Source organism: Apostichopus japonicus, chromosome 2 (assembly GCF_037975245.1).
Source record: "Apostichopus japonicus isolate 1M-3 chromosome 2, ASM3797524v1, whole genome shotgun sequence".
Taxonomy (NCBI): domain Eukaryota; kingdom Metazoa; phylum Echinodermata; class Holothuroidea; order Aspidochirotida; family Stichopodidae; genus Apostichopus; species Apostichopus japonicus.
The window spans coordinates 29167841-29186411 of NC_092562.1; the positions used below are offsets into that span (position 1 = coordinate 29167841).

Here is an 18571-nt window from a genome sequence, read left to right on the forward strand (position 1 = left end):
AAAACCAATCCTTCAAAGTTTATGGCATCTTCAGTATAGGACAAAATGATATTTCATTTAACTTCAAAATTGCCACACGTGCATATTATGAAGCTTAAATGATTTCATTCCTGTAGTTGTTTCTAGTGTAAAGTTGCTAGAATACCCTTCCCCCCCTGCCCCCCCCCCCGTCACCCGGTGTGCTGCACTCTCGAACATTGAAAGAAATAACCAACATTCTACAGAACATCGATTTTGTCAAACAAGGTTCTTTGCTTCGGCTGGACATTCATGATTCTATCACGCTGACCATAACGTTCTATTTCTATTTTCCCTTATCTTTGGTGACTGCTCTATTAACTTTCCGGTTTCAAGGATGGTATATCTTTTAGATGAAACATGAGAGAATAAAGACAGAATATTCACTAGTGATTCTTGCATCTTCTAATTTCAAGTGAAAAGCCTTTGTCAACTCGATAGGATGTGTATGCATACAGAAACGAAATGTTCAGTGATTAGATACTAAGCTTAAATCAATATAAAAGTAGGACGTTCGTACAAGATAAACATGAAAGGAATATATGTTAAGAATGAGTTTTCTTCCGTTCCTGCGAAGATATCTCTTCTGCAAGCTTGCATTAAAATTAAGACGCCTGCGTCTTCAAACCTCATATTCCATAACATTGCACATAATGTCCCGACACCGCTCCAAAGGATATTCATTCCTTATTACTAAGTTGGTAACGTAATAACTGTGCCATAGGGAATTCCATTCTTAAAATTCATTCAAGTTGCTACTTTACCAATTACCATTACCATTCTGAGAAAAAAAGATTATATTACTTTTTTTTCAAATTCAAATTTGTAAAATCTCCCGTATCTTAGTTTGTATTCCTACATGGTGCTCAATTAAGAACCATTCTACTTTTTTGTACTCCATGAAATTTTATTATTCTTTACATTTTTCTTTGAAAGAAATCAGTGCCATTTTCACCATTCTTACTCGTAACGCAATCTAATCCTCATTCTTAAATAGGTTTAAAAGAACAATTTTTTTTCACACTGCGAACAAAATAATAAAATCACTCTACAGCTCAAAGTGCCATGTTTCTTAACATTCGTAAACCGGGAAAGTACCGTACTGAAAGGGCCATAATGACTTTGTCTTTATTTAAATTAGCATGCAGTACCTGCATGGGCTCAGTTAAGAAACAAACAGTTAAATGGAGTTAATGGAATTCTCTACAGATGTATTGAAAAGTAAAAAAAAAAAAAAAAATACTTGAAACTCGAATCAAAGGTATAAGTGCATATATGCATTTACCTCGACATCCATGATCAATCGGTTGATAAACGTTCAGTTGGGGTTTTTTCTGATGCGTATGGGGCAATGCACATAATCGTGTACCCAGCACTGGATTAACGCAGGGGACGGGCAACAGGGGCACGTACCCCGGGCCTACCACAAGCTTAATCCGACCCTACGTGTACCAGTAATATATTATATTGTTATGTGCAACTTGTGTTTATTCTCTTGAGTTTAATGATGGTGCATGTTTATCAACCTTGCAATGCTCATCATGTTTTCTTAGATCTTTTATTAATACTGCTTCAAAATTACAATAAGAAATAAATAAATAATTTAAAAGGAAAATTGCAACTATACTTTACGATATATTGCATTGAAGACACCACCACCCAATATATTCTTTTCTAAAAACAAAAGTCAAAAACAAACAAAAAATTATCACGAAACAGAGGTAGTTTCGGTCTCGTCTGTGAACTTCATGTCAACTTGGGCAATTATGATGAGAATCGTGGCAGCAGATAGCATTAGATAAAATATCATGAAAACTCTATCGACGACAACAGCGACTTGCTTCCACTCGGTTAGAAACGTCTCTGTGACGTCACTACGCTCTGTGCGTTCCCTAAAGAACAGGAGTTGTGTTAGTAGTCTCCTCAACAGGATTGTATCTTCACTTAGCGATGGGGTCTGCTCTGGTTTGGTGCTACCTTTCCGACTACCCCCTCTGGCATCGCCATTCATTCTGTGCATCGATAACAACGGAGAGTCGGGACAATCCAAATATGCTAATTTTGTTATCTCCATCATGTCGAATTCGTCGTTTTCTCCCAAGAATCTTGAGCGATTGTTTCTTTGTGCTTCATTGATCGTTTTATTATCTTCGTCAACGATTCCTACTTTCTTCCTCTTGCGGCTGTAAACAGCCTTCGAATCTATTCTTAGTAGTCGGGCTAGTTTGAAGAGTATGATTCGCCGCATCCAGTTGGGCACTGGACGGATGTAAGGTCCACCGTGGTGTAAGTTTAATACAATGATAGTTAACACTACAGATATTGAGACAAGAAGCATGGTAGCGGCGTAGTACTGACCTTAGATACGAAATGGAGAAATAAAGAAAAGCAGAATTATTGACAATTTATTATTCTGTTGATCGAAAGTTCTAAACAACTATGAGTTCATTGAGCCATACCAGACGTGGGTACATAGTTGTCGATTTGCTTAGCAAAGGAGTTGCTGGATTTGGGGTGGGGAGTTGGGGTTGGGCAGTTAGGGGTGGGGAGTTGGGGTGGGGAACTGGGGTGGGAGGGTGGGGGTGGGGAGCTGGTGTGGAGTGGGATGGCATGGGCATTTTAAGTGACATGAAGCTTACCGATGTCTTTGGAGTTGGGTACGAACACACCTGCGACGAGTGTGCATGCGGACACATTTAATTGATTCTGTTGGGATGCAGGTTCTTAATCAAACATTTAAGTGACCGAAATGGGAGAGCTCTGTAGTTAAATACCTTCCATTGAGTGGTCAACGCCATGATTTAGTAAGGCCCAAATGCGCGTTCCCTACTTAAAAGAAATGATAACCACCACGGTCCCCTTCCTAAACCGGCGCCGATGTTTGGAGCCGTGCGTTCTTAAATGCGTTAGCGTAACCCTATACAACATGCAGTGCTAGGGTTGTTCGAGTGGGGGTCAGTTCACCCTTGAAATGCCAGTTTTACCCGTCCCAGTGTACTAATTGCTAGACCACCACAGCATTTACCAATGAAGCCCTACGGTGACGTTCTTCCTGGTTATGAGTCCTTGTTACTTTATTTCGAACATCATTTTTTCACAAGTGTATGCCTTGCGAATGAAATTAAGGCGTGCGTGTCTTAATATGGAAATTAATGAGCTTAAGATAAATTTGTTAATAATAGTTTCTTTGTTTAGATTTATGACTGTTGTATATCATTTTTCATGTCCAACCTCCCCCCCCCCCCCACCGGGGAGGTAATTTTGGTGTGGGTTTTTGAAGCTGGATAATATTCAGATCAATGTTTTATTTCTAATGGATATTATGATACTACAATAGCTGAAAAGGCGTAACGTTTTTGAATCTGTTTTTATTTACTGCTGAAGCAATTATTTAGGTTTTCTTAAAGAAAACGGTCAAAAGTTTCATAGCTCGATGATTACCTGTAGACACAATGGCGTGCCTAAAGGAGGGGCGTATTTCCCACTCCCTCACCTCCCGTTGTCAGTTGGTTAAGTCGGGCAAGTTTGGTTGTTGACACTCCGCCGAGGACGAATTAGACCAAGCCTTTGTTTAGAGCTACTTATAGACCTAATGTATTGTCTAAATATGCATTAAAAATGCATTATCTGACGTCTATATTACTTAGCGAAGGACCTCACCTCCCACCTCCCCTTATATGGGAGGCGGAGTCGACCCCCATAGAAATATTTCATAAAGGCTCATGTTCCAACCTAAATCAGTCTGCGGGTGTTGGGGTGGGGGGGGGGGGGATATAAAGTTTGACCTGCACCATTGAAAGTCTGTGCATACCACTGTAGTCCCTATGTTGAGTTGCCCTGCTTACCTATAACTGGCACATCGCTCGTTGCTGGCATCGACTCGGCGATTATAAGTAGAAACACAGTCAGAGACAATAGGACTGTTATGCCGAGACTGACTTTCTCTCCAGAATCGGCCGGAAGGATGAAAACCAATGTGGTTATCGCGGATAGTAGAATACATGGTAAGATCAAATTGAAGACGTAATAGTTAGACCTTCTTGATATCTTGATGAGATACGTCACGTCATAGTAGGAAATCCCAGGGGCGTCTGGGTACATCTCGGACTTGGAGCTAACCGTTACCGATTGCATGTCCCACTCACCATCACTCGTGTAAACAGATGCATCACCTGAAAGATTTAATACAAAGGTATACTGGTTAAAACGCGTAGACAATCCATGTCGAATCTAGAACATTGGTCAAATGTTTGTTCAGGCCTGAAATTCATTCCGTCCATATTTAAGCATCAGGGCTCTACATATATATATGCATCGATTCCACGGTATGTTGAATCCTTCACGTAAGTTCCAGTATAGTCTTGGACCCTAGTATGCACAGCCTAATGTACCTTTCTTTTTCACAAAGCTATTTTATTGAGTTTTAACTATGACTGAGCCAATAAACCTGCATCGGTCGTCTATTTAATTGTCTTTGTCTTTTAATTGAATATTTCTGTTGCTATATTCAAATATAACTGTTCGCTGGTAAAAGCTAGGATCTTTTGGTAAAATTTCTTCCTTTTTTCCCCCTTTGTTCTTCTTTGATTTTCCTAGGGACGTCTCCCCTCCCCCACCCGCCCACACTTCACGACGAATACCGATGCCAAATCATATTATCAGTTGACAAAAATTAAAAGAGTTTGCGTGTGTAGTTTTTTAATCAAAGTACTTTTTCTATAAACATTTGTCTTAGTATTTCTATTAATTTCAGTCAGTAGCGAATGTGCGGTTAGAATGAACGTTAAGGCACACAGTTTAGATGTTGGTAGTTCGTGTTATAAACCATTTATTTCAAGGTACAAGGAATGAACTTGTCGTCTTCCCGACCATTACGTATAAACTACCGTAACGTGAGATGAGAGTCAGAGAAGTAATGCATGATGGGAAGTTTGGGCGATGGTATGAATAAATAGGATTTATTTGCTATAGTTAAGTGACTTTTTCAGCCATTTGATCGTACAACAAATTCAACGCGCACATCCTTGAGATATATCATAGTGTTTATTATGCAGTTTTCTTCATTTACACTTTTCATAGTGCAATGTAAAATTACGAAGGTTACGAAACAATTATTACCAAGAAAGCAATTAGCGAATAGATCAAAAAGTAAACACAATTAACAATCACACTAGTATGAGGTAGCTTATATGTCAGCCTTAAAATAATGCAACAATGCTACGGGTCGAAACGCTTTAACCATCTCACCACAGAAAACACCTAATTGATAAAGCAAATACAGTTTAACTGTTTAGATTGCACTCATAAGTAGTAATAAGGCGTAACCATGTTGGCGTTCCATGGAATATATTGCATCACTACCGTACGGTCCACCAGACATGATGATGCGTATGGTTTAGAAACGACATGACACGTGACTTGTAGACATGCTCTTACAGGGTTGTATATGTCACTCTTCATAAATCGTGACAGTTTCCAGTTAACTAACCGAATACAATATGGTTATTTTAAAACTTGAAGGCAGCTCTTTTAGTCAAAAAATCATGAGCCAGTTAACTCTTTCCGTCTATACATTGACATTCTCGTTGTGTGTCCTGCTCTAATTGTAGAAATAATCTCAGTCAATTAAAACAAAAATGAAAAGCAAGGTTTTCTTTCTATGAATATGTTGGCGCTGGTGTTTAACTCTTGTTTCTTCTCCTTTTCCCGATTATTTCTTATTTGCTTTATGCGATAAAAAACCCGTACAGTGTCATTTCAGAAATAACAGTTAATGTTACTAGCAAGTCTATAGGATGTTGCTTATTTCGTAGAATCTACACCGAATCCGATTTCTCCGGTATAAACACTCACAAATATAGCAAACCCATCCTCAAATATCCTATTACATGACCCTTGAATTTTATAATCTAAACTCAAAAATAAGATCATTTTTTTATCATTTATCTGTCGACAATAAGCATAATAATATAAAGTGAGTTGTTCTCCCTCCCTCTCCTTCTGAACTTCTATAGACATTCTTTTCGCACATCTGGTATCCATGCAATAACAGCACAGATATGTTCTCCTTGGTTAAACTTTGTGAAAACTCAAAACGACGAAACCCTGAATATGGCACCGATTTGATTTGTCAGGAAATATTCTCAAACTGAAGCAAATAGTTACCTAGATCAGATTTTCATAGCCATCTCTGATTCGCGTAGATTTAACATTTTTTCATGTTTGTTTTAATTTAGACCACTTTTGCGTTTTAGTTCTGTCTACGTCATGAAGTCAATATTTGAACTCAGAGCATACTTTGGTATTTTAGGCTCACTTCACAACCAAAGCATTTGCCTCTGTAATTGTCTTTCCAAGCTCTATAGCCAATTAAATATGCCCGTAAATGAATCCTCGAAGTTTGCCCCGTTACATGCAGCTTGAAGAATGTTTTTTTTAATAATTAATCAAGTCGATTCTTGCATATATCAATCAATTATATCGCTGACAGTTTTCACTTCTTCATTTTTCAAGGAGATATCTAATGATGTTTTATTATGTGTATAGAGAAAAGATCGAATGAGTGCAGTTATTTTAAAATTGTCTTTATTGTCCAAATAATTGATACGTTTACCGGGTTGCACGTCAACTTTTGATATTGACTGTTCCAATTAAACGTAAAACTATCGGTATAGTTTTGTTTGCAGCCAATGGTTTCATGCTCTTCTGATAATACTTCTAAAAAAGAATAAACAATTTCGCCATTTTTGTCATTTTGTTTGAACTGGTTATCATAGCAATGACTGGCATGGATATGCATGGAGTGGAACATTAATTGGCATTTTGGTAGGTCCATTATGCTCATATAGGAATAGGAGGTGTGTATTCCATTTTGGTGTCAGGTGACGGGTCCGTTTTGTAACGGGTTGAAATTTGGGACCCCACCAAAATTTCATATTTAATGCGCATTTGGCGGTCCATAGCATGGAGCACCCATGCAGAGACTGTTGCAAAATTGCCATTATGCACTGTTACACCAAGTTTTTCCTGTTCTCTTTTCTCCAGGTGAGATGGTCTTTAAATCCTACCTTTTGGCTAAATCAAGTACTACTAAGCCCATCATAAATGTTCAGAGGTCTTCAATATATTGGTTTTATGTGTGGATGACCTGTTGTTAAGTAGCAAATAAGTAAGGAATAAACTGTATTATTTGTGAAGGTTATAATTATGTATCGTAGTGCATGCGTAAGCTCATGCCCGTTAGGTTATTAGTATACTGTGTGTGCGCATGCTAACGTAGCGTGATAACTACCATAGAGTACATGGGGATCGCAGTGATAACAAAGCTGACAGGTTATTTTCCGTCAGGAATTGTAAGCTATTTTACTGGGAAAATGGATATAGGATGAAGAATTACAGTTGTTATCATTAATTACAGTTGATATTGATTAATTATGCTATTTTAGAGTTTTGGTATGACGCAGGAGTGACCATTTTGAAGGTGTTTGTGTGCAGCATTTGTTCGTACGTGACAAAAGTGTAGGCTATGGCTGTATGATCATGGCGGCCATGGCCTCGTGGTCACTGTGAAGTGACGTCACGATTGATGTCGTCATTAGGGGAATCCCCTGAATTGTGTCGTCGGCTACGATGGTATTACTAGTGCATATAGTTCAATTGAATCATTCTGAGTGTGTGTTAAGACCTCGGTGAGGTAATGCATATTTCCTTGATAGTAGGGAAAAGTATATATGTAATAATTTAGTTCTGCTGAACTGTAAAACTAGGTGGAATCACCTAAAAGTCCTGGATTTAGATTTTGAGTAAGTCAGTCTAAGGAGGGCGAGTTAATATTTCATATGTTCCTGTTATTGAGCTGACATGTTGAAATAAACTGTTGCAAAATTGCCATTATGCACTGTTACACCAAGTTTTTCCTGTTCTCTCTTCTCCAGTCTTCTAAAGCTCCTCAATGGTAATAGTTCAGTGGCCCGCCCCGGTGTAACAGTTTGCGTGCCTGTATGAAAGCTAAAAACAGTTTGTCGTTAAGTCCTGCTAAGCCTAACTTGCGATTCACCTCAAACGTGGTGGGTATATGCCTGAGCATAAGACCGCCCTGTGTTGTGACATTGGAGATCAGAGTTCAAAGGTTAAAAAACATTTCGATTATGTAGTGCATATCAAAGTGACAACGAAACCGAACCCACAGAGCTGTGTGTACAAAGGGTATCATATCATCGCGTTAATTATGTAAAGCACCAAACGTTGTGTGACCAATTGGCGGTGAAAGGAAAGATAAGGCTATCCATGTATGAATATAATGAATTTCAGTGGTTAGACCGTCTTTGTTCATGCAAATATGTCAAAGGTCATGAAATCAATGAAATTCCAAGGTTATATGGGTTTTTCAAACCCCATACCAGAAGTCTCGCGTATTTCAAACTTGGTGGGTGTATGACGTTGTGTCTCTGTGAGTGATGACGTCACAGTAGTCATATTAACCGAATTTTGGATTGAGATCTCCTACTACATGAATTGCCTGTTTGCTTTTATGTTGTATAGTATAATAACTAAATCGTGTAAGTCACGTCGTTGTTTTATTCCATAAATAATATTAGGCTTCTTATTTTTTCATATGTTTATTATACTAATATACATGAAATTTTCTTAACAAAATAATAACTCCTTTACCGAAGATTTATTACAGATAATTAAAATCTAGTTAATTCAGTGCCATAAGCATCGTTTCAATTAGTAATAAATTAATAAACAGGTCTCAGAATATACTTGAAACAGACATGTCGATTGCATGCATCCTCCCTCTACAACGTACATAGAATATTAATTTATGTATCGGTGTTTATCAATTCCAGAAATTTAAGAAAGAACTTTATACGGTACGCTTGGCTGCCAGATTGATATATTGCACACAGGCGCAATGGAATGGTTTATCTTTTACGCTTGATGTAACAGCCGACGGTGTCTGGTGAGTTCGCATAAGCAACAGAAGAGTTCATTTCTTTTTCAGAAGAAGCATTGTCATTTTTTGTCATTTTCATGTAAACTGTACACGTAACTCTATAGTAGAGTGATATTCCGATGGGGCTAAAATTTATTGTTTAAGAAAATTGCTGAAAATGTGTCTGTATCTTAAAGGTAAAGCTACGTCTTTATAGCATATTATTTGGCGAAGATATTATTATTATTGATCATCATCATCATCATCATCATCATCATCATCATCATCATCATCATCATCATCATCATCATCATCATCATCATCATCATCATCATCATCATCATCATCATCATCATCATCATCATCATCATCATCATCATCATCATCATCATTATTCTTATTATTGTTATTATTGTTATTATTGTTTTCATTTGGAGGTATGTTATAATTCATCTGGCAACAATAAAGTGGAAGATGTCATCATTTCTATTGAGCTGAAATTATATGATACATTAAATGTTATGATATTTAAAAATAATTTACCGCCGGCCAGACCCTACACAAAAGTTGATGGAATTGAATGTTTATACCTAGGCCTATTTACGCTATACTGAAGGTGTTTTTGTTTTAATACCTGGACTGTGTAAAATATTTAGATGCATCAACATGTCCTTGACATTATATTAAATAACATAATACTCAATCATATATCTTACCATGCACACCATATGAGAGCTGAAAAGCATTGAACAAACCGATGTTATTAATGTTAAACGAGATAACATCTAGTATCTCAACAAGCTTTAGAACAATCCAATTAAGAAACAGCTTTAAAAAATCCATATATTCGGTATACTTCTACGGAACTTAGCGCAAATATTGATAAAACGCGAGATGCGTTGAGTGATTTGCTATATAGTGGTCGTGAAATGTGGACAACTTCTGTTTTAGAGGCATCGTTAATGTTGGCTGGCTGGAGGTATAAAGTAATCAAATGTTTATTCAAGGCAACATTTATTATGTATTGTCAATCAAAATGCAGAGCGTAGCCTTCCGGTTTTAATACCAACTCGTGAGTCTGTGTGAATTCTTCTTGTTATTATGTTATTTGTGTTTGTGTGTGTGGGGGGGGGGGGGGGGGGGTGGATTGGGGGCATTAGTTCTGGTCTCTCGCGGTGTTTATGCCCAAGGTTTGTCTTAACTTTTAGTTTGTATAGTGTGATTACTCAGTGTTCAACGTCTGTCTCATTACGAGATTAAGTCTTTTGTGTATTTCTATAGTAAAATAACAAATCTGTTCTTGTTTCCATCTTTAACCTTTCCGTTAAAGCAACTCGATGGACTTAAGTCGCCATTTTTATAAATCCCTGTTGGTTATAATCAAGAGGAGATTAAAATAGAGCAAACGGGGACTTTAATTAGCGATTAAAAGACAACATTCCATTCAATTCTAAAAACAAAGCATAAGAAGATAGAAAATGTTAACAACTATCCATTTTTCTTCAGTATTTGAAGAAAAAATATAAACTATATAACCAACCAAGAGGACCATTGTGCTATTCGCATATCTATAACTGTGCTCCAAGCTCAGAAGTGAAATTTTAAGTGGTAATTAATCAAGCTATGCGGATAGCAGTATACAGGTAGGTATTTATTGAAAAAAACAAATCTCTTTTGAGGATTATTGAAATTATATCGAAGAAGCCAAATAGAGATCATTATTTTTACAAAGTTACTTTCATCGACATCCAGGGCTTCCGTATAAAATGTATACCTGCAATTGCGTTTAATGGGACATCCAAACCTCGTGCGTTGGTATAACTTGTGTAATTATACTCCAGCTGGAGGATGGTTCTGTTCCACTCATGGTCTCAGACTTACGAATTTAAAACCAATTAAATCTATCACCGAACGATCATCAAGAAGAATATCCCCTTTCCCTGATAAGTTTTCCTTTTCTTCTGATTTTCTAGAGATTCCTCGGGGCAAAATTGTTTACCCTTCTGGTTGCCTCTTTTCGTTAATCACAAAGTCCTCATGACACTCACCTTTGCCGTGTAAGATAACTTCAGAACCATCGTGCTGCCATGGTCCAAACTTCAACTCACATTGCTGCTGATCAAACGGAAAGTGTGTGACCGATATACGACAGTGGGAGTAGAAGATCGCCGGAGAGGCCCAATTAATTGCTCCGTTGTGCTTGACTACAACAACCTTGCCGTCCATGTAGGGTTTGTAAGTATCGGCACTGGCGACAAGAGAAATGTAAGATAGACAAACAATGTTTGGTTCTCTTTGATAATTTAGTAGGCAATTTAAAAACAAAACCAACAATTAAAACTTATAAATATGTGGTAAGTGTAACAAGCACCATTGAATATCGTGGCATATAAAGTGGAACATTGTTTTGTAATTTGTAATCTAAATGGAGTAAGACACATTGAAAAATATAAATCTTGTCATCGATTAGAACGTCATGATATATGCAACATGAGATAATTCTCTGACGGCCATAAGGAGTAATATTTCATTCAATGATTTAACACAGTATAGAAGTAGGCCCACCTATCCTATCATGGCAATAAAATATATAAGGAAAAGATCGGCCTAAAATGTATTGTTTAACTTTAAGCCTATATATTATACCTGGCTTTCTTTCTATGCATTAGCCATCTCTTGCCCATGGCAGTCTTATAGCCCTGTTCAATTATTAGCACTGACCGTACGACCCTCCCACCTTTGACCACAAGTTTAGGTGTGTCAAAAGCTGGTCAAAGAATTGGAAGGAGACGGCTGGTCAGAGAGAATGTGATTCTCATGTACATCACTTTCACTTCAGTATCATAGCTATGAAAATTATTGTTGGAGAGTCACCATCCCAGGCTCTCCGGCTCCCCCCCCCCTTACCCCTCCCCTCCCATTTGAAATGTGTACAATGCACATGTTCTCAAATTCACGCGACACATGTATATGCGATGTATAGCCCACAGCCTTACGATGTTTGATGGGGGTGTTAAAGTGTGTTTGACAAACGCGATAAAATAACCACCCCCGTCCGTTGAGCAACTGACTATAACCTTTCTAACAAGTAATGTATACTTCTCTACCCTTCCGAAATGTGTTTACAATAGATCAACCGATTTAAAATGCGTTATCTGATGACACAAGCATAGTAAATCAACAAAAATTAATACTGAACGGAATGTGATATTAAATAAATATGAAAGAATAAAACAATTTCCGTTTGATGCTTCAATCAAGTCGTTTTTTTAGTATATGCGATATGAGTAGGCTAATTTTGATCCTTGTGTTATTCTAACTCTGGTCTATGTATGTCAAAAATATATGTCACTGTTAATCTACAGGACAACATTGTAATTCAATAAAGATATACAGTTTGTATATTGCAAAACATAATCTTAATCTTCCCCAGATTCTCTGACCCGCAAAAATCATAGCTATAGTGGATGATTCATGTGTTTGTCGTGAACTTATTAGTTTGGTTGATGGCATTAAATTACACATTAATAAATTACTGCCAGCACTGAAGTTTCAATTCAAGGGTGGCATTCGCGTTCCTTCTTAACACCGTTCGGGAATTTAATGATCGCCAAAACATAATTTGCTTATTCAATATTAACACGTAAACACGTAATATCTATTATATTATGCATACGTTTCTTCAAGTTAATTCATTCGGTTGAGAATATTGCAACTATATACTTGCATAATTACTGAATGTTTCAATTTGAAGGTGACGATTCTAAGATATCAAACAGACGATTAGCCTCATCTGGCTTGGAATATGATAAATCTGCAAAACCGCCGGAGGTATCGTCATTCAATTCATGACTTATTACATTTAGATTCCGAAATGTCTCATTACATCCTTGGAGCAGTAATGTTATCTTCACACCCTTTTTGACGCCTTTCATCGAATCCCTCTGATAGTTCATCCGAGGTAGACGTACAAACAAGTTCCTCAGTTGTTCACCCTCTAGTATGACCATCAGCAAGGATTTTCGTCCCTTGAAGTACTTACATTCATTAGCGAAAAACTCCACTTAATACGTTAACATCAATTTTTATACGTCAATGTGATTTGGGAAATCAAGGATTAGTGAATCTGAAGGCAGATTCGTCACATACGATGGTATTAAAGCGATATACTGACATTGGAATCTATAGAACTGTACAATTCATACATATTCTTGATTTAATTCCAACGATAACACCAACGTGAAGGCCTCAAATTTAGATGTAACAGTTCTTAATAAAAAAAATATATTAATCTGACGATGCCACAAAATGCTTTAGCAATCAGTCTATAAACTAATAGTAAATTAAATTACATAAGTGTTACATTGCTTTGAGTATTACACACTAGTATAATTCATATAAGATCTCTTTATAATGAATTCATCTCCAATTTTGTCATAACAGCATTTAATTATTACGAACATTTCAATTTAAAAACAGATTTTATAACTATTCAACTATAGTAAAATGTTAATTCCATTTAAGTTTTTGTTTAGTGATTTTGAGCTCCTTTAATGGTATAATTCGAGAACATATAGGAAGAGACTGCGAGATATGTTTCAGTTTTGGTTAACAAACCTGTTGTAGAGAGTGACGTCTGGAGTCCAAATTACATCAGATGTGATCTTAAAACTTTCTAACCCTCCAAATTCGTCAGGATCCCAGCGGAGAAATTCGTCCTCCCAATTCTGGGAAAAGAATGGAAATGAGGGCTTAAAGGCATCTTAGAGCGGTTATCGGCGAAATGGTAATTACATTAATTTGACAGCAAGAGATGGCTTTGTACAAGCTAAAGTTAAGCTCCAGCTAAAGGAAGTTATCAGATGAATAAAGTCCGAATGACAGTTAATTTTGAGCTTCGACCAATGATTTTTATCAATGGAAGCTCCAATATGTAGATATCTTATGGTCTTCTTTGAAGGTCATTCCTCGCGAATCTAAAAAAAAAGATATTGCAATTTTTATACACACACACACACACACAAAGTGAGACTTCGAACCACGTATCTGTACAGTCAACGACTATTTTTCGTTGTTGTAATTTGTAGTTTTTGCAGGCTGCAGGAAAGAGATAAATTATTTGTGTTTTAAATCGCAGTTATAACATGGCCAGTGTTAGTGTTTCGTGGATTTGAGTTGGAAAAAAATATATAGGCCTAAAACTTTGATTTGACTGTTGCAAGCGATTTAAGTAACTTCGTTTGGGCTTAACTTTAAGGGAAAATAAAAGCAGTGGCATTACTCAAATACGTATCACAATATACAATATTGAGTTAATAAATCTGTACATATACTTGGGATGTGGTAGCAGTTCCACGATGACCAAAACAACATTTGAAACGCACTTCAAATTATCTTCAATAGTATAGTCTTTGGTTTTCTTTAACGGACAACTTCTGATTGAAATTGGCAAGGCTAATAGGAGCCGTGGCGTGACAATTTAGCCGATGGATATCGAACGAGTTTTGAGAGGTTACAGTCTGGTTCGTGGCGGAGAATGAATTGTCTAAGAAAATGCTAGTACATGAAGGCCGTAAGAAACCGAGTCCAACTGACAAGAAATATTTGAAGAATAGAAAAGCTAAGAGCTACTCAGCAATGCAGATACATATCTAGCCGTATGAAACTTCAAATGTGGCCTAAAATAAGGTCATTGTAACGTTTTCAGCAATTTGACACTATATATTTTACAGAAAGCCTTGACCGGGGAAGGATAAAGTCACTTTCCTTTGCAGTAGATATTATTGTCTATTCCTTGAGCGGTGATCAAGTAAAATAAGCAAAATCAATTTGAGAGACGATTTATCAAATTTCAATTTTTTTTTTCACTTTAGAGTTTGTATCATATGTTTAATATATCAACCGCATTTGGTTAAATCCACATTGACTATCACATGGTCTTTACTACTTTTTTTTTCTATAAGATGTTGATTGAAAACAGAATGTGATATTCCATGAATTTGTACCACAATAATATTTTCTACGAATCTCTACGAAACTCCGAAAGATTCTCACAAACTTGCAAGTTGACCGACTGCAGGTAAAGCGCGTCTGTCGCAGAGGGAATAGTAGGGGCGGGGCAGGGGGTGGGGGTGGGGCTTTCACAAGTCAGACATGTATGAAAATACAAAAAGTAGAATATGAAAAAAAACTCACGAATGTTAACCATAGATTGGTCTTGAGTATCTGTTTCCTCTCATCCTATATGGAAGACAAAGGGATCGATTAATCAATGAGTAATTTTATAATCAGTATATAAAAATATCGTTAGCATTATTACATTTCTTGAACATGTTCACTCACATTTATGTTACTGGTCTAATATTACACAGTACACAGTGAACTTGGATTTTTGACATTACCTTTAACATGCAATCTTGATAATTCATGTGACACCATAAACGGTTATGTTATGATGTGCACTCGATATTGAGGCCAGCTACTTTTGAAATAATAGCTGATATTCAATTAGTAGCTCTGTAATATGTTCGTTGTTCTTATTTGTAAGTGATAGGAATGACTATGATGTTGTGTTTTGGTGAGAGATATACCAAGAAGTAGTAAGAGAGCAGTTTACACTAGCATTGAGAATGTTAGCAAATAAGGAAATTATAAATCGACTCATTGGAGTATGTTAGTGACATAATATCAGTTAGTATGTTAACATTACAAGAGCTGTATCCTCTATTGAAGATGATAACTAAAGTATATATTACAATAAATAATGAAACGATATACACCTTATAAGATATATAATGAACAGGTACATTAAAATGATATAACATAAATACAACAGACATTAACCATTACGTTATCACCATAGTGTACATCACAGCTAAATCGAAGAGGAAAAAAATATCAAAACAGAATATCATATTAATCATAAAAAAATACATTGCAGAATAAAAAAATATATATAAAGGGATAAGTCTACATTTCATGGTCGTTAGAATTACCCCGTGATATGCCAGAAGTTCATTTATTGGTCACAAATGATCCAATTTAAAGAAGCATTTTACTGCCACTATAAAGGTAGTTATCGACACTGAGAAATGAAAACTGTATTATATCAACGCTTCTCAATGTCTGTGAAAATGTAGAAGAAACAGAACCTCCAGGAAACAATTGTTTGAAAAATTCTAGCACCTTTTTAGCATTTTTAAAGCCTGGGGCAAGTACTATTTGGTTACGCAATACTAGATTACAATCTAAACCTATAGCCTTACCATTACTGTTGATGAATAAAATTATATAAACAAACATAGACACAATTGGTCAAGGTACTCCCCTAATAGTACCATGTTAATTAATATATTTATCTGTTTGATATTAATATACATATGTAATCAATACGTATACATATTTTACAGTCATCTTGGGGGTCATTCGTGCACGCGTTTATCATAACGGGGTACGTAAAACATCTAACAACATCATTTCTCAGGTTGCTAGTTCATTCTTGAACGGTGTAGACTTAACAAGCAAGGTTTAACGGACCACTGGGAAGTGCTCTAGAATATTATATTTCCGGCTATGTAATCGGGAGTTATGATAATTCCCAAGTTTAAAACCTTTATCATTCCGGGGATGATAAGTATCTATATGAGTTTTTTCCCTAACGTCTTCTGAAATTTTAATGATCAACATAGGGCTTAACCTGATATGAAGAGGAGAATGCGAAATCAAATAAAAAATCATCCAACTGTACTGGCCATATCTTCATCGTTTCATAGCTTTAAACTCAAAACTTTCGAGCTTAATAAGGAACTGTTGTTTTCGTCACCAATTTACTATACTGTGATTTTCTCTGCGAGTTGTCTATCTGGAAGAAGTTTAAAATTGTAAGGCTATGTCCCTGATAAATCAAGAAATACTTCAAGCTTGTTGCAGACAACAGGTGTCCTCAGCAAGAGTTCCTGCCAGACGAGTCATGACGTCATTGAATTAATTAACGATACTGGTTGGTAAAAACTCTCACTGTGTGTTATTACTTTTAATATTAAAGTTCTAATTTTTTATATAAAATATAAAGCTTTTAATACAAAGCTCTCACTGTGTATTATTACTTTTAATATTAAAGTTCTAATTTTTTATATAAAATATAAAGCTTTTAATACAAAGCTCTCACTGTGTATTATTACTTTTAATATTAAAGTTCTAACTTTTTATATAAAATATAAAGCTTTTAATATAAAGCTCTCACTGTGTAAAATTATTTTAAATAATAAACTTCTATCTTTTTATATAAAGCTTTTGATATAAAGCTCTGACTGTGTATTATTACTTTAAATAATAAAGCTCTATCTTTTAATATAAAATACGAAGATTTTACTATAAAGCTCTCACTCTGTATTATTAATTTAAATAATAAAGCCCTATCTTTTTATATAATATATAAAGCTTTTAATATAAAGCTCTCATTGCGTATTATTACTTTAATAATAAAGCTCTATCTTTTTATATAAATTATAAAGGTTTTAATATAAGGCTCTCACTGTGTACTATTACAATTGTGTGTTATAACATTTTCACATAAATGCAAATTTTAATATCAATAAAGTGATATTTCACTTCTTGACAGATATCCCTATCACATTACGACACACACTATTACCACAATTGACAATACTGTCAATACTGTTTAAACCAGTCTATCTTATTCAACTAAAATGAAATATGACCTTTTTTCTGGTTAATCCTTGTCCAAAATTGATGTTACTAAGAGATCGTTTTTTCAAGTTATTAAAGGAACATTCCGAAGACAGATATAGTCGTGTTTGTGTAAAAACAGACATATTCCCCATGAGACCCCTAATAAAGTCAAGACCACTTATTAATATCTTGTTCCTATAATAAGGTGACCATATTTTCCTGACTGGAATCGGGGACATTTATTGCGTGACTGATATGGGGGAGGGGTCTAAGGGGTCTTTGAAAAATTTTCAAGTGCCTAAGGTGCTTAGATGTAAAATGGTTATACTTAGTAGCACTATTTAAATCAATTTTATTTTCAAAAATGTAGCTTTTATTAGATGAAATTCACTAACTTTACGTGGTTCTTTAAGAGCTTGTGAGTTGCTCATGCTCACACTATGTGTCGTGTCGCCTTAGTTGCCAATTATACGGTCGAAAGAGAGCTAGGCTAGATCGATCTAGCATATTTTTTAACAGTGTTTCCACCTTACGCTTGCCCACCTGTTCCGTTCTGCGACTGCTCACTTGACTAAATTTGTTTTTACAATTATTTTACTAATAATGTGGGATATTTTCGAAATTCCTGCACATTTTGACGAATCGGGGACATTTTCGGGGACACTTGTTCATCGGGGACAGCACACTGTAATCGGGGACTGTCCCCGAAAATCGGGGACGTCTGGTCACCTTATCCTATAAGCACTACAAAGTTATTTGAGTTGTGTTTATTAGGTAGTATATGTAAACCATTCCTTCTTAGAAAGTAAATCCTTAAATGTCACCATGAAAGGAGAAAACTCTTTTTGAAAAGATTAATTTTATGATAACATCCATCTATGTTAAATTCCATCTGGATTTGTAGTGTCATCAAAATGTAATTTT

At 35.9% G+C, this 18571-nt stretch overlaps 1 protein-coding gene and 1 long non-coding RNA gene across 2 annotated transcripts in view; one reads left to right on the plus strand and one right to left on the minus strand.

Moving 5' to 3' along the window:
* LOC139955040 (neuronal acetylcholine receptor subunit alpha-10-like) overlaps nt 1-18571 on the minus strand; it is a 39064-nt gene continuing 20493 nt past the window's right edge. Inside the window, exons 3-7 of the mRNA XM_071955104.1 lie at nt 15152-15196; nt 13574-13683; nt 11005-11204; nt 3864-4190; nt 1-2376 (exon numbers count right to left, since the gene is read on the minus strand). Coding sequence (XP_071811205.1) covers nt 1727-2376; nt 3864-4190; nt 11005-11204; nt 13574-13683; nt 15152-15196 — 1332 coding nt within the window. The 3' untranslated portion in view covers nt 1-1726. The remainder of the gene's footprint in view (nt 2377-3863; nt 4191-11004; nt 11205-13573; nt 13684-15151; nt 15197-18571) is intronic.
* Nucleotides 6918-11069, plus strand: LOC139955128 (uncharacterized). Its single transcript, XR_011788386.1, has 3 exons — nt 6918-7062; nt 8871-8983; nt 10930-11069. It is a non-coding gene; the product is annotated as an uncharacterized lncRNA (long non-coding RNA).